This window comes from Erithacus rubecula (assembly GCF_903797595.1).
Source record: "Erithacus rubecula genome assembly, chromosome: 5".
NCBI classification, from domain to species: Eukaryota; Metazoa; Chordata; class Aves; order Passeriformes; family Muscicapidae; genus Erithacus; species Erithacus rubecula.
In genome coordinates, this window is record NC_136687.1 from 24,215,726 (window position 1) to 24,235,425 (window position 19,700).

General features: G+C 37.0%; 1 protein-coding gene across 7 annotated transcripts in view; it reads right to left on the minus strand.

The window, feature by feature from the left end:
* FRYL (FRY like transcription coactivator) overlaps positions 1-19,700 on the minus strand; it is a 158,657-nt gene that overhangs the window by 121,687 nt on the left and 17,270 nt on the right. For 2 of the 7 annotated variants that reach the window (XM_079305550.1, XM_079305548.1), the window contains exon 1: positions 9,610-9,872. The exons of 3 other annotated variants lie outside the window; for them this stretch is intronic. In XM_079305550.1, the coding sequence (XP_079161676.1) occupies positions 9,610-9,784 (175 nt within the window). In that variant the 5' untranslated portion in view covers positions 9,785-9,872. Of the gene's footprint in view, positions 1-9,609; positions 9,873-19,700 lie in introns of those variants that run through there. 2 more of the 7 variants (XM_079305552.1, XM_079305551.1) reach the window with 1 other exon arrangement.

A 19,700-nucleotide genomic window follows, 5' to 3' on the forward strand; every position in this document is an offset into this window, starting at 1 on the left:
TGGAAGGACAGTGAAGATGCACAGCCTTCTTGCAGAACATGTGAGTAAGATCAAAGAGGATACAGTTAATATTTAACTTTTCATCAAGTAAACAATATCTAGTTTGAATAGTAAGTCTGCTGTAAATGGGAAAAAAAAAAAAAAAAAAAAAGGGTGGAAAGAATCCCCTAGAACCTTCAAGAGAAATCAAATCCTGAAAAATCAGATCATCTTCAAGGTAGTTTAACAACAGCTTCATGAATTTTTTAAGAATTTATACTAAACAGATACCCAGCCCTTCCTGAAAAAATCTAGCTTTCCAGATCAGCAAACATTGTAAGACTACAAGGAAATAAATGAGTAATAAAAAGGTGAAACATTTCAAAAACCGCAATAGGCAGTTCTGAGATGATATTTAACCAAACTCCCTCCAAGAAATGAGACAGGTAAAGTCATACAGAAACCTCAAGCTGCTACCACATCTCATAAGTCTGGTAAATCCAAGTTTCTCAATTGTCACAAGCAGCCTGTAATTAAAATTTTGGAAAATAAAGTGATTTATTCCCTTTTCAGGCGCTAAATTTCAATCTTCAATGACTGCAAATAAAACTTATAAGGTATAAAGTCCAATTAGGACAGTTCTATGTCAGAGAACCTGAAATAACTGCCTTAAGGTCTGATCTGCCCAATACTGTATCATGTCAGCCTCCTCACTGTGCTTCAGCACATACATACCAATGCACTGGGTTTGGGGAAATGACCCTTGGTTTTCACCCTTTTAAATGGAACCTGGAAGCAGTTACAGAGCTACACAGAAAATCCTTGCTTCCTTGCTGGGCATTTAAATGGAGAGAGTAAGGAAAAGGGCTTAACTCTGTTACCCTACAAGGCCTCAAGACAACTGCTACAAATCAGTTATGTTTCTATTTCTGTTGTTCCTCCCAAGCTGCTGGATGTCTGTGCCACTTTACGGGAAACATCGTATTTAAATTATGCAAGGATCAGTTATTCTATCCCTATAGAGATCATGGGGGGGGACACTCCACTGAGAGTTTATGATTCATCTGGGAAAACTTTAAAGAAGAAAAAGTTACAGAAAAAAGTTACCTATAGGATAAACTCAGCACAGAAGCTGCAATCTGTTAAACCTCATGAGCACAATAGTACTGAGGTAGAAAATATTCTCAGATTCAGATTGCCACTAAATTCACAGAATAGCTGAAGATCTTGTGTATGTGCTCACCCTGTGCATGGAGCTGAATTCCTGCCTTCCTCCCTCTGCCATAAGCAAAGTTGAATGTTTGCTCCTGAGTCACTGTCACTGCAGTCCATCCCTGTTCATACATTAAAGCACTGCAGAGCCCTGCATAAGCAGAGGTCTCATTCAGCCACCTCTGCCACAGGGGACTTAACAATAGGCAGAGGGATGGGGGAGAGCACAGTGACAAGAGGGAACTACTACAGGTGTTTCTGTAAAACTCCTCAAAATCATAAACCTACCAACTTGCTCCACCATGGCTTAAATCCCTATGTAGGCAGCAGCTCTGCACACATAGTATAAGGACTTGGACAGCTGTACTCTTAAGAGTTCAGAAAAGGAAAGCAAGAAGGGACAAGGCATGGAGAATTTTCTCTTGAGGTTTCAACTCCTGATGTTGCCTTTCCTGATGTTTCAGTTACACATGGCAGGAGCAATAGGAGCTCCACCACCCAGTATCAGGAAAAAAAAATAGAGAAATTACATTAACATGGCATTCTTTGCAGTTTAACTAAAATGGCATATTTCTTCACTCCAAAGCCAGCAAATATTTAGTGCCTTTTTTTTTAGTGCTTTAGTTACCAGGATTTAAACAATTAAGTGTTTTTAATGCTGAATTTTGCAAGCTTTCTCATCTCTGTGAAACAACAGATTCTTGTAGGAACCTGAAGAGCAAGTAAAAAAAATAGAGATGCTTTTACAATTTAAAAAAGTAATTAAAAGGTAAAAATGCACATTGTTTTGCAAATCAGAAAAAAGAATTCATGAGTGTCATTTCTGAACCTTTATCTTGAGCAAGCATGCTGTTACACTTAAGAAAAGCAAGAAAAGAAATATAAAAATCAGAAAGGGAGGGAACCAGTAGCAAATCAAGGTCAGCTAAATGCAACAGTTAGATACTCGACACCTAACACACATGAAACTTTACAAGGCCATATTTCTCCGAAGTTGTGCAAATAGTCCACAACACAAAGTTCCTTAAAGTGCCTTAGCTGGCTATTACCAAACAGCCTCTGCCAGCAGCTGCACATGGGGCAGCAGCTGTGAAGCCCAGTGCACCACCTGAACCATGGCTGGCAGCTCTGCATCTGGCACAGCACAACAAACAATAGTGTCACTTCACTGCAAGCCCTACCAATTACTGAAAAATGAAGAACTGAAATCAGGTGGCAAAAACATGATTACATAAAATGCACAATGTGCTTTTAGCTTTTCTATTCATTCAACTAGCTCTACCTATTTGTCAGTCATATTATCTATTGATAGAGCATTTGCATACTGTTCAGTAACTGATATGAACATGTTAATTATCCAAACATACAATGCACCTATAAATGTCTACAGTATAACTTCCTCAATACCTGGGCAAATTAACCTACTCTGCTCTACACAACTCCTTCCATGAAACAGGAATTTATGGAAACCCCAATCAACAAAGAAAAAACAATTTTAAACTAATAAATTGAAAACAACACACTAGATAAATACAATATTTTTATACAAGTTTTGAGTTTCTTTTATATGTATTACTGGGTTTCCTGTTTTAAGTTAGAAAATACTTTGAAATTAAAAACATCCTTCCTTTAGCAAGTCATCTTCTCAAAGAAGTAACTGAGACAAAGCTCACACCACAGCATTTTTAAGAGATGCTAAGTGACATCAGACAGTTTTGATTCAGTCTCTAATATGACCATGCAACAGCATCCTAATGTTAGAGTATCTGAAGTTTATATTGCCACATTGGTCTTGTCAATGAGCCTTGAAAGTATCCCAAGCCACCAGAGTTCACAACGTGTTTGTCACTGCAGACCTCACTGGACTAATCAATTAAAGAGCTATTATTATTTATGCTGTATCTTCCTATAAAGGCATACTGCTCAGCTCATGGAGTGAGGATACACCAAGTCCTGAACATCCAGAGCACGTCATGAAAGACTGCTGCGACAGAAACTTGACCTCTTCAGAAGGTTCCATTAGTAAAATGACATGACTTCCTGAAAGTTTTACTCATCTCTTCAAAACAGTAGTGCATTTGAATGTCTTATAACAAAACCCTTATTTTAAAAATAAATACAAACATCAAAAATTTAGAAGCATGAGTCAAGAATCCTCCTGTCTGGGAGGGTGGGTCTTTGCTGGAATGGACTTTTTAGAACTTGGCTGGAGAACAAGATGAGTGCTGAGTAAGACAACCAATGCCACTAACACTGCTTCCAAAATCACACCTACTCTTCAATAGCATTTACTACCTGAGAGAACATATTCTTACTTGAAGAGCAACTAAAGGCTATTCAGTGCTAAGTTAGAGGCACAAAGAATGACATTTACTGAAAATGGAAAGGCTTTCCAAAGTAGCCCTTGATTAAGAGGAAGTAGTCGAAATTTTTTCTCCGTCAGTGTGGATCCACATAATACAGGAACACCTATAAAGGTAGAACTCACAGGGTAAGAATCATCCTGATATTGAAGAGACTAGAACAACAGCAACTAGAAACATACAAGTTTACAAACTAAGACATAAAACAGTTAACAAATGCAGCCTATAGAAACTACCAACAGTCATCAAAAATATCAATTACTGAAAAATGTCCTATCTTACTCTTCCACTTAAAATACACATTTGCATTAGAAACACAAAAAACATGCCTAAAGGAGATTAAGACTAGTCTGATCACCTACAAACCAAAACATTTCCATTGTAAACACTTCTTTTTCAAATTATAATTGAAAAACTGTTTAACAATGTTCCAATTCTAATCTTTCTGTAACTTTAATCTGAATTGCTGGTATCATGAGCATGGCATCTTCATATGCTGAATTAATGCTGATAGAAAATACTATATTGACCTTTCAAATACGTTCTTGAGCATTAGGAGGATATTAGTTGGGATTTGTTTAGCCCATAGATCAGTTTTAATGTTTCAAAGGATAACAGCTTTTTACTTCAAAGAAAACAGCTTCTTAAAAATAAGCTGATACTTTTATTTTACTATCCAGCTATCCAGCCTTTTATATACTCTACCTTGGGATCACCAACAAACATTACTGATAGCAGATTAAGTTTTAAAATGTGTTCTATGTGCAAGATATTTAAAGTATAAATCAAAAAGGAACAACATGCTAAACTTTTCTCTCCCTCTCAAAATGTCACTTTCAAGGCCACCTTAGATCAAAGAATTTAAGAGAATATTTTTGTTCTTGTATTACCAGTATATAATATTTTTATAGTAGCAGTTATGTTTGTAACAAGTTTCTCCACATCTTATTGGCTTCAGCACTTCACAACTCTCCTCAATCAGCTTTTGCAGGATCTTCTAAAAACTTCCTTGGTCTTCTGTCTGTGCCAAGTTCTCACAAACCCAACATGTATCATGTTTCTCTCCCCCTCCTTCAAGTTAAAAACTTTATTTTGTCCCTCTCACAATTACCTTCAAAATAACTATAGATTAGAATGATCAAGAGATGTTTACTTCATTTACAATCCTCCCACTAAATTTTATCTGCATTATTTCAAAGAATTAGCCTAAAGATAACATTTCAAAGAATATTTGCAGCTTAATACTGCTCAATTTCACCTTCTACTTTTTTCTCTTAATACAGTGGAAATTTTATTACTTCTTACTTCTCATCTTACAATCTGCAGGACAGAAAGTCAAAAGAACAGAAAAACCAAAGTCTAAACAGCAGGTTTACTGACATTCACTTCCTAAATTCGCTGTTGGTTATTTCTCAGTGTTCCAATTTGCTACCTATCCACTGGTATTGAAAGAGAAGGGGGATTCCCTCTGGTTTAGCAAGTTGAATAGTCTTACCAAAGACAGACTTGCAATGGGAATGCTAAAAACAAACATACAAGACAACTACTCAAGTGGAAGGGTACAATCTCCTGTTCATAACACTGAGCCCTTACATTGAATCAGTTGCCACATGAAAGGTCATACTAACATTACATCTGGAAAAACTAAGTGCTTGAAGTCCAGAAGATGCATAAAAAGAGATCCTGCAAATCTGATACAAAGATTATCTATTAAATGACCAATATCAATAAAAAAATAAGCTCTCTTCACCATGTGTCAGAGGAAAACAAGTGAATTACATACATATACTTCACACATTTATATAAATATACCCCACATGAGTAGCTGTTAAGTAAGAAGAAACACTTCTTCTAGATCCACCTTTGATTTGATACACACCTTGTATGAAGCACTAAATTACAATTACTTCACCACTTGAATAAAATATATTCATTGTAATTTTCTGCATATTCTTCAGATTAAACCCTGAGAAAAACTACACAGAAGTATATATAGTCAAGTATGCCATTTTAAAAAGATCTCCAAAAAATAAAGTAAAAATTATATTTGAGACATCTCTGACAATTAAACAACTATAGTTGATTTTCTGCATTAAACAGTAAAATAAACAAGTCAGAGGCATTCCCTCTTTGCACTTGGGCTTACTTTTAAAAAGATTTGCTGGACCTTACTTCAGTTCTTTATTGATTCCATCTTAAGATAATGCCTTACTTAAGAAACATTTCCCCAATAGTCATTTTATCTGCTTATAAGCAGTAATAAAACTTATCATCCCTGCACTTAAAATAAAACTCTGGAGAGATGCTCGTTTTGCCATTTATCTAAAATATTAAAGAGTTCATTTTCCACAAATCAATTATAACAGAGGATATCCAAAAGGTGACTGCTGCTTTTTGTGAGACATCTAATGCTGTCCCCACTACTGACCCAAAAAGCCCTTCCAGCAAGTTGATTCCTCTTGCCGATTCATTTCAAAAAGTGTCCCACACACATTAGAACATTTTCCGTTGGCTTTGTGAAATTAATCAGCTCAGGGAAAAGCCACACCAGAACCCAAGAGAAGATGGGGAAGCTGCACAGCTGTGAGTGAGATTGCCCTTTTCACTGACAGCAAACTGTTAGATCAGCCTGATCCGCTTGTAAAACTGCACTCAAAAATCAAACCAAAATCTCCTTTCCCTACCTTCTGTTGCAAAGAGCTTCATGCACAGATCCCATAGGCCCTTAGAAGAGGTTCACTTATTATTTCTTATGGAAAATATATAAAGAACAATTTCCTGGGGCATTACTCAAGCAAAACAATGCTATCTGCAGTGATAAGAAAACAAGGAGAGAGGTTAGAGATTTTTATGTAAATAGTATTCTGGATCCCAAACAGTATTACAGAGCAGTCTTGAAATCCAAGTGAGCAGAGATTGTTGGGTAAAGCCATGGTACTTTGCTGCACATCAACCCCTCCAGTCTTTTCTAATCAAAACTCTGTACTTGGGTACAGAAATTGACTTTTATTTCACATATAAACATCAAGTCCCGGGTCATCACTTGCTGTACAGGGCTGATTAGAGATGCAACTGGGAGCTGAATATGCCCTGCAGAGCTACTGGCATTACAGGGACACAGTGCTCACAGGTACTTCAGGTGTATCCAGCCCCTGCTAGTACCCCTGTGAGGCAATTACAGCTGTTACTTTACCACCAAAGAACACACTCCTGCTGGCATATTTTTACTCTCCTAGCAGAAGCACTTAAAGTGAAGCAGGTTCTCCATACAGAAGAATAACATGGGGGCTGTTTCACACACCACAGGTACAGCTGCCATTTGCCAGTTCACACAAGGTAGTTGTGGCCTTCCCCTCCTTTAGGACCACAAATCTTCCATGCTCAACTGTGCATGTTTCATTTGGATTGTAGACTTTTTTGAAACAAGTTTCTAAAACTGAGAGCATGTCCACTCAAATGCAAATTTTAAAAAATTACCCCTTCTTTTACTAACCTCTATTAAGTGTTGTGATGCATATACAAATACTTCAAGTCAGTTGTAATTTTCTTCCACAATTGTACTAATCTTATACCTCTAAAATGACAGTTCTGAAAAGATTTCTAAAATACACTTCAAACCATTCTGATGGAAACTATATATTTTAAAAGATGTATCACAGACCATATATTAGTACGGTCCTATTTTCAGCTCCAAAAGTATACACTGAGTATTTTGAAAGCTGATACAACAAATATTTTAGTGACAAACAACAAAAATTAAAATCACCTGAATTTCTCACAAAGTTTTTACATCAGCTAGATGCAAACACAACTAGGTCGTATTATAAAAATAAGATGTTAAGATTTCAATGCCAGGAATAGGTTTTTTTGCTTCATTCATCTGTTGAAGAAGTTGCAAAATATAGTTATAGTTAAAAATAATTGTCAGGCACAGTATTTCAACTAAATTCTCACCAAAACAAAAAACAAATTTCTTAAAGAGCAATAAGGAACAGAATGCAAAAAGAAAAAATAGTAAACACCACTCACTCTCAAATTCAAACATATTAATAGGACAATCCACCACCTTAGCTTTAAAAACTATTAAGCTCCTCAACAGCTTCATTATAATAAATTCTGTGCTGCATTAACATCACATCTGCCAACAATAAGAAAGTAAATGTTTACAATGTTTTTTCAAATAATTGTATTGTTTTATTACCTGTTTGGTCAGCACCTGCCTTCTGCAGCATACCCAACTGGTAAACAGTAGTTCTGCTCTATTCCAACAGAGCAGTTCATTCCATTACCAAGATACAAAAATAGAAATAAGCAGATAATTTAAAGAGGATTCAGCTACTATCTGCTATTGTAAAAGCATGATCCCAGAGCAGACTCTAAGTCTTCATTTCGTAAATGATGACATCACACTATTAAGCATTATTAGTCAGACACTGCTGGTTTCCACAAAATCACTCCAACTAATCACCATTTGGCACATATTTAATGACCAAGAGAGGAAAATTCATCTTTAACAGTCAGACTACTTTCTTCTATATTTATTATCCTCATTTGCTAAAACTTTCAGCAAAACACTGAACAAAGATGAATGTATATCCAGCCTATAGCATTTTCTTTTAACCTGACACAGACAATGCTATTTCTTCTGAAATTATAACATGTAGAAAAAAATATTATTTAAATTGAGAGCTATAAAGAAATAAGAATATAGCATAAAAGCAGGATTGGTGAAATATACCTATGGAGATAGTAAATTCACAGTGATATCCAACTATAAACTCCAGGGCTGTTGTACAGGATTACAAGTTAAATGAAGCTAAAAAACCTTTGCCATCAGACACCCTGGGTTTCTGATCAGTTTTCAAATATATAGGCAGCCATAACAGATTTTATTCTGTAGGCAGCTTCCAATAACCAAAAGCATTAGAACATTAACTTCCTGCAATTTGCTGTACACAGGAACAACTTGTTTCACAGAACAGAACTGTCCCCACTTTCCTCAGCTGCCTATCTTACTCAACCTGATGCACTGAAAAAAGGCTAAGACAAGTCTTTCCAAGGAAATCCTCTTCTCCCACAGCCACCACAAGCTTAATTCCCTGAGGCTGTAAGTTCATCACCCAGTTAGATGGATGAATATTGCCATCTCCCACCACTGCAAGCAGACAGGAAAAAATTGCGGGTAAAGAAAAAAATTTTAAAACTATACTAATTCTTGAAAATATCCAATCACACAGTGAAGGGCAAAAACTGCATCTGACAGCCAGCAGAATCTACGACCATAAAGGCTCAAGACTGTACTATTTTAGCTGAAGGCAAAAAGAAAAAAAAAAAAAGTAAAACCGAATTTTCCATTACCGCCCAGCTGTACTATCTTAAAAAGGAACATGAACTAATTCTACTTTTTATTAGCACAATACACTAATATTTAGTCACTAACACATAGTAAAAAAAATAAAAAAGAAATCTTATAAGCAACCTTACCCATGTTCTTGAGATTAAAAATTCTCTACACAATATCCATATTCTTACTCGACTTATTTACATATTCTTTTTACTAAAAAACTCCAAGATACTAAAAAAGGGAAACATACACTCTTTTGAGGTATACTCTTCAAAAGAAAGCCTTTGAAAACTTAGGGATCAGAAAAATGGGAAGAAAAAAAATGACACAAAACTCATATCTTGCATTGCAGTCACAGATCTCTGTGTAGCACACTTCTGTCTGGACAACTTAGTGCCTAAGTTTTTGTACTTTACAGTTTAAAAATTTAAACATATTCTTATCCCAGAAAGAGGAGGTAAAGTCACACAGGCATGCAAAGACAAGAAGAAATCCTGAAATCAGACATCTTGAAAAATTGCTTCCACATAGGTCACTAACAGATGACAATGCATCAATGACAAAACAGTTCTAAATCTCAAGACACCAAAACCATAGGAATTCTAATTAAAAGGCCTTTTATAATAAAATCTGTAAATTTAACAAAATAATCGTGATCTGAAGAAAGAGCTTAGCAATCAGTTTTCACAGGTTGATGGCATGGATACATACAGTAATCAGGATGCAAAACATGGGTCTCCTCGTCTTCATCTATTGTCTGTCCTAATGAAAACAGTCTGACCCGTCTCATCTTCAGCAGCCTTGGAGAGCTTTCGCGGGCTGTGCTCCCCACGTCCGGAACATCTCCAGAAGCACCAGTGGGAACAATTTTTTTCAGGAATTCCATTTTTACATGCCCTCTGTGTCCTCAGCAGTTATGCTCCACAGAGCGTGGCTCCCACACCAACTTCCTTGAGCACAGAGGTGGACTTCTCCTGGTGATGTCATGCTAAACCTGGGTGGTGCCAACAGCAGCGTCAGCTGCCAGCCAGCTGCTCCAAGGCAGATTCTAAAGACATTTAACTGTGCAGACTGATAAGAAAGCCAAACACCACCAAGCCTATATATTAACCAATGCATGCTAAACTCTGCACGCCAGGGAGGCACCATTTAGCACTGCAAAATTTTAAACACTAAGAAAATTCGCAACACTTTTGCAAACTCCTATTTGACGGAGTTCACTAGCTCTACATTTTAATGAAGTGCACAGTGTTCATCTGTATTTGAAAGATAACACTTATCATTCAGAAAGTCTAGGCACTTTGTTTTTAAAGCTGCTGTATAACATCACCACTCACATTCTCACATAGTTTCAGCCACTAACTACAAAAATACTAACTTTTACTATATATTATGTCTGTTTTGCAGGGATTTTGGTACTATTTTTACCACTTAAAATATTTGCACCACCTTCCAGAAAACTGCATAAGTACAGAAATAACCTGTCTCTTGTCCAAATATCCACTTCATCCCTAGGGCTATTTCTCCATACATGCCTGGTTTAGCAGAGTTTTTTGTTTTTATTTTGGGAAGTTTAAATGTTGTTTTATATTTAGCTTAAAGAAGTCAGAAAGATGACTTGCATTTGGAGCAGAAAGCTCAAGGACAAAACAAATTGTCATGGAAGAAGAATGTTCCTTAAGGCTTTCTATAATTGGGAATATGTATCATTGTTTGATTTAAAATATTATTTTATTTACTATACTTAGAGTGGAGATAGACACGATACTAGGCAATATTCCTACCTCATTTACCATCAAAGACTGTACACACTGCTCAGAGAAAACATTAAATACTCAGTCCAAGCATCTCAATGGAAGTGTGCAAGATTCTGTTATTTTTATGGAGGCAGCACGATGTCTAAGACATTGCTGAACGCATGCAACACAATTACCCAAACTATACATGAAGCATAGCACACTTCTATACATTCCTCAAAAAAAGGTATTTAATCTGAAATTCACTACTGTTTAAAAACTAAAAAAGTCCATGAAAGATACGCAGCAGAACATGTTTTAGGTCTCAGAGATCCAGTTAAATGTTCACAAGGGGCTGCTCAACTGGATTAAGTTGTCAGTCTTACTCAACTGTCACATCTGCGGTTCAGAATGCCACAACTTGAAAAAGTTGGTACAAGTTCATTAAAGCTGCCACCTAAGACATTTTTGAAGTTCTCCATAGACTGAAAATGTCTTTTCTATTCAATCCTGCATTAAAATCCCCAGATATCCATCTTAGTCCAAATTCCTCTTGTAAATGAATATAAACATCTATACAATTTTCCTTATAAATAAATACAAAATTCTGACCTTATCATGAGACACATATTGCAAGAAAACCACTTCCTGCAGGGAGATCAAGCAGAAAATTCTTCCTATAATGATTTCATTCACAGTCTTTTTCCGCAATACAAAAAAAAATTAAAGAAAAGTGCATTATGCATCTTCAGAACAATAATAAAGACAGCACAAAGACAATTTATCATTACAACAGATCATGAGTCATTACAAGCTCAAGCCATCATTTACTTGTATTAGCATTACTTTCTATAGAAATCTTTTTTTTTTTTGCCCTTGAAATCTTGCCATAAACCTACTTTGCAGTTCCTAGCATTTGGGAAGAGAGAAATTCAGATGCTTCCGTAAGACTGAGAATGCTTCCAACCATCCACCTGCCAAACTGCAGTTTGCAGATGGGGCAAGCAGATATTTCACTTTGTACCCATCTTAAACACCCTCTGATAGGCTCAAACTAGATATCAAAGTGCTCTCAACAACACTATGGAGGTTTTATTATGTGTGGACTTAGGGTGGAGTCAACATGTGTAGTGCAAGTACCCAGTGCACCATTTACATTAAGTGCACAAGGTGTGACATTTTACACAGCATTCTGCATATACGAGTTACTCATGAATTTAAAAAACAATAAGGTGTTGAAACTATACTTTTTCTAAAATTAGAAAACAACAGCCTTTCAAGTAATATGACACACAAAACACAAGCAATAAAACCCACCCTCCATACACATGATCATATTTCAAGATTAAACCTGATAAGCTAATAAATTAAAACAGATCTATCAAAAAGATTTTTAGATTGATTTTTCCTTCGGGGTGGCTTTTGACTCCTAAGAAAAGAGTATTAAGTTTTCTACAGAAGATAGCTGGGGATACATACACATATATTAATATATGCATATGGATACCTAGAGGTTAACTCCAGGACTTCCATACTTCATTACATTCTATGAAAACAACATTTTATAAAAAATGAAGGCAAGATACAAGGCTTATGATTTTGCCTTCGTATCATTTCACATACTCTCCTCCCTCACATCAATCTTCTTAAACAGTACAATGTACAATTGGGGGTTCTATACAACCTGAGCAAGTTTTACAGATTATCTGCCAGTGTAAAACACATCAGAAGTCTTACAATTGTTAAGCCTAAATTCATCTTTAAACAAAACCAAAACAGGCAGCAAAAAGCCTTATTCAATAAATTTTAACACTTTCTTATTCTGGAGTCTCTAAATACAAAAATAAAATTTAAAAAAAAATTAGAAGACTTCATCCTATAACTGTTATATACTTTCTAGCAAGTCCTTTGATGCCTTTTCATGTGTATTCCACTTCTGTTACACTCAAAGGATTACTCTGATTTTGTACTGAAGTGCTTGCTGAACTCATTCAGGCCTCCCGTGACACAGTTCTTGATATTTGTATCACAAGCTGTGCAAGATAACGTCTGCACCTCCCACTAACAGGAATCCACATTAGCAGAATTCTGCATCAGAAGGGATTACAAATAGATCATGAAGCTAGCACAAGTATAATAGTGGGAGACCCAGTGAATGATCACAGCACAACAGCTCCTCTCAGAGCACTGTCTTTTCGGATTAGACCTTTCAGAACACAAATTGCCAAGCTATTTGGTAGGGGCGCATAGAAAGCCATGTACATGGGAATTACATTAAAGCAGGTGAACCTGCTGATGGAGGAACATCCTAAGAATGAGAAACACTGAAAAAACAAAACAGTCAATGAAACAAAGATCCATGTGAGAGAGAACTACTTGCAAGTGACTTTCATTTACATGCGCAGAGAATTTCTACAATTAGCAATAATAAAAGACAATTATAAACCAGGGAAAACCGTGGGAAGTACAATTTTGGAAAACCACCTAGGGGCCCCATAGCCTACCACCAGCAATACACCATTTGACAGGTCTTTTCCTGAGCAAACGTGCGCATTGCAAACCCGCAGCTTTGTAACGCGACATGTTTCTAGAACTACGCCACCGTGCCAGAGAAACGCCAGCCCAGCCCTACCTGCTGTGGGAGAAGGTGCAAAGGTTTCTTTTGTATTTAAAAGTTTCTTTATATTTAACGCGCAAGACGGCAAGAGAGCTCCCGAGGTGCGAGCGATTGCAGAGGAGCAGCGCCGCTCTCCAGCGCCCCCCCGCGGCCCGGCCCGGGCCCGAGCTGCCGGCCCGCCACTCACCGCGGGCTGGTTTTGACCCGTCGGTGCCGCACACACCACCCTGGTACAGGAAAGAGAAGCCCGCAGTAGGCAACAAGTTCAGTGGAGCTTGCTTAACACGGTGGGAACATGAGCTCCAAAACACAGCCGTGTTAAGGAAACTCCCCGCCCGCCCATCCGGGAGCCGCTCTGCCTGCCAGCCACGCTGGCACCACCTGAGCTGGGATTAAGGCCCCTTCGCAGCTGCACACTCCACACACAATCCGACGAGGTTTCCCGTAGGCTCTATCCCAGGCTTCCCACAGCACTTTCAGACATCCAGATCCTTAAGACAAATCACGGTGCAATAATTAAATCACAAAATAACAGCTGGAGCGGTGCCTCTGAGGAGGGACCCTGAGCAAATGAACCCCTGGGCGTTTATACCCTCCCAGCCTAGGCAAGTCTGGGGTCTTCCAGCTGAGTCCCTGGCAGCTGTGTCTGAGTGTCTGGTCTCCTGGCTGGCACCACAGGTCCGGCAGCTCACGCTGTCTGCCTGGGGCTCCTGGCTCTGAAGAGCTCAGCCTGGAGCTGCACACCGAGACACATGGGAGGAACACATTCCCCAACAGCCATGCTGGTAATCCGGCCATTGGCACAACCACGCTGGCAGAGGATGCAGCTGGAGGCATTCCAGTGCCAGCAAAGTGGAAGTTCATGCTGCAAACCTTGGTGGTTTAAAGATGTTTTCCAACCTAAACATTTCTATGATGTCCCCTTTAGGTAAACACTGTTATGCAGTGGGCACATCTATTGGTACACAGATCCTGTGCTTTCTTCCAGCTTTTCAGCAACAGGAAAATATTAACTGGACAGAACAGCACACCAAAGAAAAAAAACAAAACCAAATCAAAAAACCCCACCAACATTCCCCTGCAAAAAACCCCCAATACCCCACCAAAACAAAAACCTACAAAGCAAAACTACACTTCCTGTTGGGACACTGGTACTGGAGGCATCACCAAAGGAGTTTCAACAGGGAAGACCCAGCAGTATAATAAAGGGCACAAGTTTTGCCGTTTGAAAGAGTGAGTGGGCCAAGGGATGCAAAGTGATCCCTCTCTGTTTGCAGCTGTTCAAGAAATGTTAATATTCCTTGAGATTAAGGGTGTTAACAATGTGTCCCATACTGAACATGGGATATAAAACCTACTGAACACAGCATTAGTGTCCACCAGATAAACATGACTATTTTCACCAACTTCCTCATTTCAACCTAACGTCTGTTTCATGTGGAAGCAAATCTGCTAATAGGAGTAATGTGCAAGAACACCCAAACACTTCAGAGAAAAACCCACGTACAGGAAGTTTCTTCCCGATGCTTAGAAGACAAATTTGTAAGACTATTTTTAATAGTTTGTCTTATCCCAATTAAAACAATCTACTCTTAGCAGAAAGGTTTCAGATGAGAGATACACAACTGAAAGCAGAATAAAGCAGTAGAGTAAGAAATCGAACCATCTAGCCTGCAGGTATAAATAACATACCTGCATTAAACTCATGAGAAGTAGTTGGAACTGGACATTCATATTATACCTGCTAGGCAAATAATAGGACACTCACTTTCACACAAAAGCCTGCATAGGTGGGAAGAGAAACCCTCTGTATATACTGCTGCTTTTTTAAATGGCAAGTCTTTTTGCTTTAGAACTACAACTGTCACTTAGCTGTCAACAAAGAACATAGCCTAGAAAAACACACACAGAAAAAGTGTATTTGTCATATGTGGAGTCATCTCATCATTTGGCAGTTTGCATTAACCACTTGTAAGGACCTAACATATTTAAAGGAATCAACCTTCTATGTCCATTTCAAACTTCAAAAATAAATTTAAGAGGCCATCCTTCATATAATTTACACTCAACTTCACAGTTAATTCCTAAGCTACTTGGCATTAATGGTTTCCTTGGTTCCATTGAACTAATGTAATTTCACAAGAAAAATGCAACCAGGGACAAATCAATGTACAATTTTGCAATAAATTCTCTCCATATCAGTGCAAACTTGTTGCAGCTATTGTTTTGCATACAAAATACTTAAAAATTAAGCCATTTAACCTTTCTATAGTTTTGGTTTACTGCTTTTTTCAACATAAAAACATAAATAGTTTCAGTTATCCCCATGCTTTTCTTAGACACACCTAGCTATTTCCGAGAAATGAAAGAAACAAACAACAGTCAGTTTCTGGAACAGTTTCACTTTTCTTTCAATCACTTAGGTTGCATTTATTTGCTTTATATGGGGGCTGGAGATCCTTTTGGTGCAAGTTGTGAGGCTTTTTCTTTGGAAGTTTGCAAATTTCCGGGAATGATTTGAGGAGGAAGTTTCAGAGTTTGGCTTTGATTATCTAGCATTAGTATGGAAAAAAAAAAAATCTGTCAAAATGTATCCATTAGCAATTTAACATAAAACTGTCATGTTCATTGACTGAACACCATATTATTCTGCTTAATAGAAAAGTCCCCAGATTTTTACCATTTATGTATGAAGTTTTAAGTGTTCTTATCTTGAGGTCGCATGCAAGAATACAATGCTTTCCTGAACTCATTAGGAGTTCCTGAGAAGATCAAGGTATTGTCTACCCCACAGCTTCTACAATCCCCAGTCAGGATAATGATCAGGGCTTCCTGTTGCTAACCTCTTGCTTGTTCCAAGCACTGATATAGCACACAAGATCATCCAAACCTATGAATTTCTTCCACTGGCAGATTTTTCTTCAAATAAGAACCTGCAGCAGTACATAACTGAACCATACCCATTTCCACACAAGGAGAAAGAGCAAGAGAAGACATCGTTACACAATCCCACAACAATAGAAATGGCCAGATTTTTTTTTTCAAATAAAATAATGAAAGTGAATGATAACAATCTTGAGGTTCATATCTGTATATAAAGGACATTAAAATAAGCAACACTTTAAAACCAAAGGTTCATTGCCAGAACAACAATGGCAGCACTGCTGTGAAATTAGATCTCTAAAGAAATGACTTTTTAAGTGCTTTACAGAAAAACAAGAGCTGCCAATTGTTAATGCATAGAACAGCCAGAACATAGACAGTAAGCAATAACCAGAGACCTAGCACACATATATTTCCAGAATTACTCAAGAACAGTGAGTTAATATGTATTTCTTAAAACAAATATTTGGGCTATTTAGTTGATGATTTTTACAACCATTGTTATAGTCTCTGTTAAGAGTTTCTCTAGCACTACATAAAAGTACACATCTGTAGAATTTCCTCATGTTTGAATGGCCAACTTTTAAAATTATATTGAAAACATAAAAGTCAAATGGCAAGGGAATATTCCACTGCTCAAAATAACCTTCATTCCAATCCCAAAATTACACACAGCACACTCATATCACTTCCTTTACCAAGCCTAATCAAACTGCAGTTTATTGCTTAAAATTTTATATGAGGCAGGCATGTTTAAATTGCTACTGACCTGGGGGGAACTACCATTATCCTTTTTTTCCACTGTGACTTTTCTCCATAGCTTCTATTACTTTAAAAAAAAAAAATAAATAAAAAAGAACCAAAAACACACTTAATGAGTTCATAGGATAACCTCCATTTGCAATACCAATGAAAAAGCTCCCAATGTATACATTAAATACAGGTTTTGTCTTGATTTACATAGCATTCACTTGTACCATCTATTTTGGTTCTTCTCCAAAATTAACTGGGTTCTTGAAACCTTACACAGGAAGTGTAATCTACATGGTGAAATAGAAACTAGAAACTAGTATTCAACCTGCTTGAAAGAAAACCCAACCCACCTGGGTAGCTACATTCCCAAGTCCATTCATGTGGATGGACATGCTCAAGGCTCTACTAATTTAGGCTCTGTTATACAGACCATACTACTACAACTCTGAAACACTACATATGGTGTGAAATGTAGTTATACTATATTAATTATATATTACATTACATCAATTATATTATTAGACTAGTTGAGAAGCAGTGGATTTATATATCTCACATAATATATAGTCCTCTTATATAGAATTTCATAATGTCATCTCTTTCTCATAACAAAACCACCATGTCAAAAGAAGGATGTCTCAATAGAGATCAAGATTTCTGGATTAATATTAAAATAGTCACAGAATAAATAAGTACTTCATTTTCTTAAGTTAGTTCGGTATTTGTAAACCATTTATGCAACAGTAGCTAAAACAATTTGATGAACAAATTATTTCTCACAGACAAGTGCTGTCTGTGAGACTTCAGAAAGTTACTCTTAGCTAGAGGTAGTTAAAACTATTTTATCTATCCTCCTAATGGAGTATTATTTTAAAAAGTTATTGTCTGTTTGCCCACATACATGTTGGTATAAAAATTCAAACCTTCTCCCTCCTTTTCTATGTCAAAGACAGAAATAATAATCTCTAAAGTGTTACAAGATTCCTCAATTGAAAATACTCAAGTTTAGATTTTTAATAGTATACCTATTTAATCATAAATGAAAGACTTCCTTCAGTGTAAAGCAAGAGGACTCAAATTCTTGTGCAATACAAATGTCTTTGCCCCTTCTTTTTACCTAATAACTTGAATGTATATCCACTTGATAATCTGAACATACCCAGAAAGAATAAATGCTGCTGCCAGAACTGTGCAATTAGATTTGAATAGAAAACAGCCCCAATCCTATCCTAAATGTAGCTGTACCACAGTACACAGGGCTGAAGCCTTCAACATTTGTGGCTTATAGAAAGATTGGCGGCATCAAAGGAAAACAAATTCACTCCTGACCTGAGAAAGATGCCTTCCCCTCCTTATATTAAAATCAAGGCAGGGAGAAAATGAGATACTTAAGGAACTTCCTTATCAGATAGTACATGACTGAGTATTACCATAGCAATATATCACATGAATACTTGCAAATAATTTCAAGCAATTCTTCCATGTAAATTTTGTATCCCTCAGAAAGAGTAAAGTTTTTTTCTATAGCAAGCATAGAATGCTATGGAATGTTGTATCCCTTGATGAAAGTGAGAAGCTTTTTCATGGGTTTTGTTCTGTTTTCTAATTAATAAACGATTCTCTCCTGTCTTAAGAAGGGAAAAAAAAAAAAAAAAATCAGTAACTCCAACCAAAACACCATATACTGTAGAGGATGCTACCAGTAGAATTCCACATGGGCCTATGGCCACCACAGAATTGTAAATTTAAATACATAAACAATTGCAAAATGTCATTCATGTTTAAAAGGGAACAAGAAACGACGCAGAGAATTTGCACTTTTAGAATTTCTATAAAGAAAAGAGAATAGATATAGTTTAGGTTTAGCGAAGTTTTAGTTTCAGGACTTTGAGCACAGGAGACAAAATTCCAACTGTCACTGTTAGATGAAATCTAATTTCCTATTTGGAAACATACTTGGGTCAAACAGGGGTCCAACAAAGATACTGAATTAAAGTTCAAAAATGTCTCTAGTAAGAAGGGGAGAAAAAAAAAACAACTAAGTTTGAAACCAAACAATTTTTAATTATTAGCAAATACCTAAACACAGTCGCTAAATGCACTGCTAGAATAGAATAATTCTAGGAGAGAAAAGAAATTGAAATTTAAGGACCTGGCTGAACATGATCACCAAGGAATGTAAAAATTCCTTCATTTAAAGAAAAAAAAAGGTGATTCTCAAGTCATTTGATGAGAATAGAAAGACTAAAGAACACCCGAGGGCTTTCTTCACTTGTGACTTTTAATACTAAAAGACTGGCAATTGTAATAGTGAAAGACAGGAAGATTATTTTCCAAAAATTTTCACAAACTGGAATCACTTCCTCCTTAAGGAAATGTAAAAGAGGTGCGACAACTGTCATTTTGTCCATGCTGGGATTAGCTTTCATCATTTACACAGAAGAGCCAATGAAATGCGGCTAAAATGAAGAATAGAGGCTAAGTACATCTGAAAGGGAGAAGGTTCCTTTCCTCACAAAACCCTGTTATTCCTTAACTCTGCTGCATGTTTTAGACTGAATCATTATATTCTTTAATGAGTGGCCCAAAGCAACAGCTCTGCATCAGAAGTGAGGCTTGCTTCACTTCATTATGAATTTCTGAGCCAGAGCATTACTGAGGAGGAGCTTGGCATAGCAGAGATAAGAACTTTATGACCAGTGGTGCACTGTACATGGAAACTGCCCTGGGCCAAGTGAGGCAAGATGCATAAAGCCCTGATGAGCAGGGCACAAGGGTAGGTAACTCAGAGCTTCCACAGGAAAGCTCTGCAG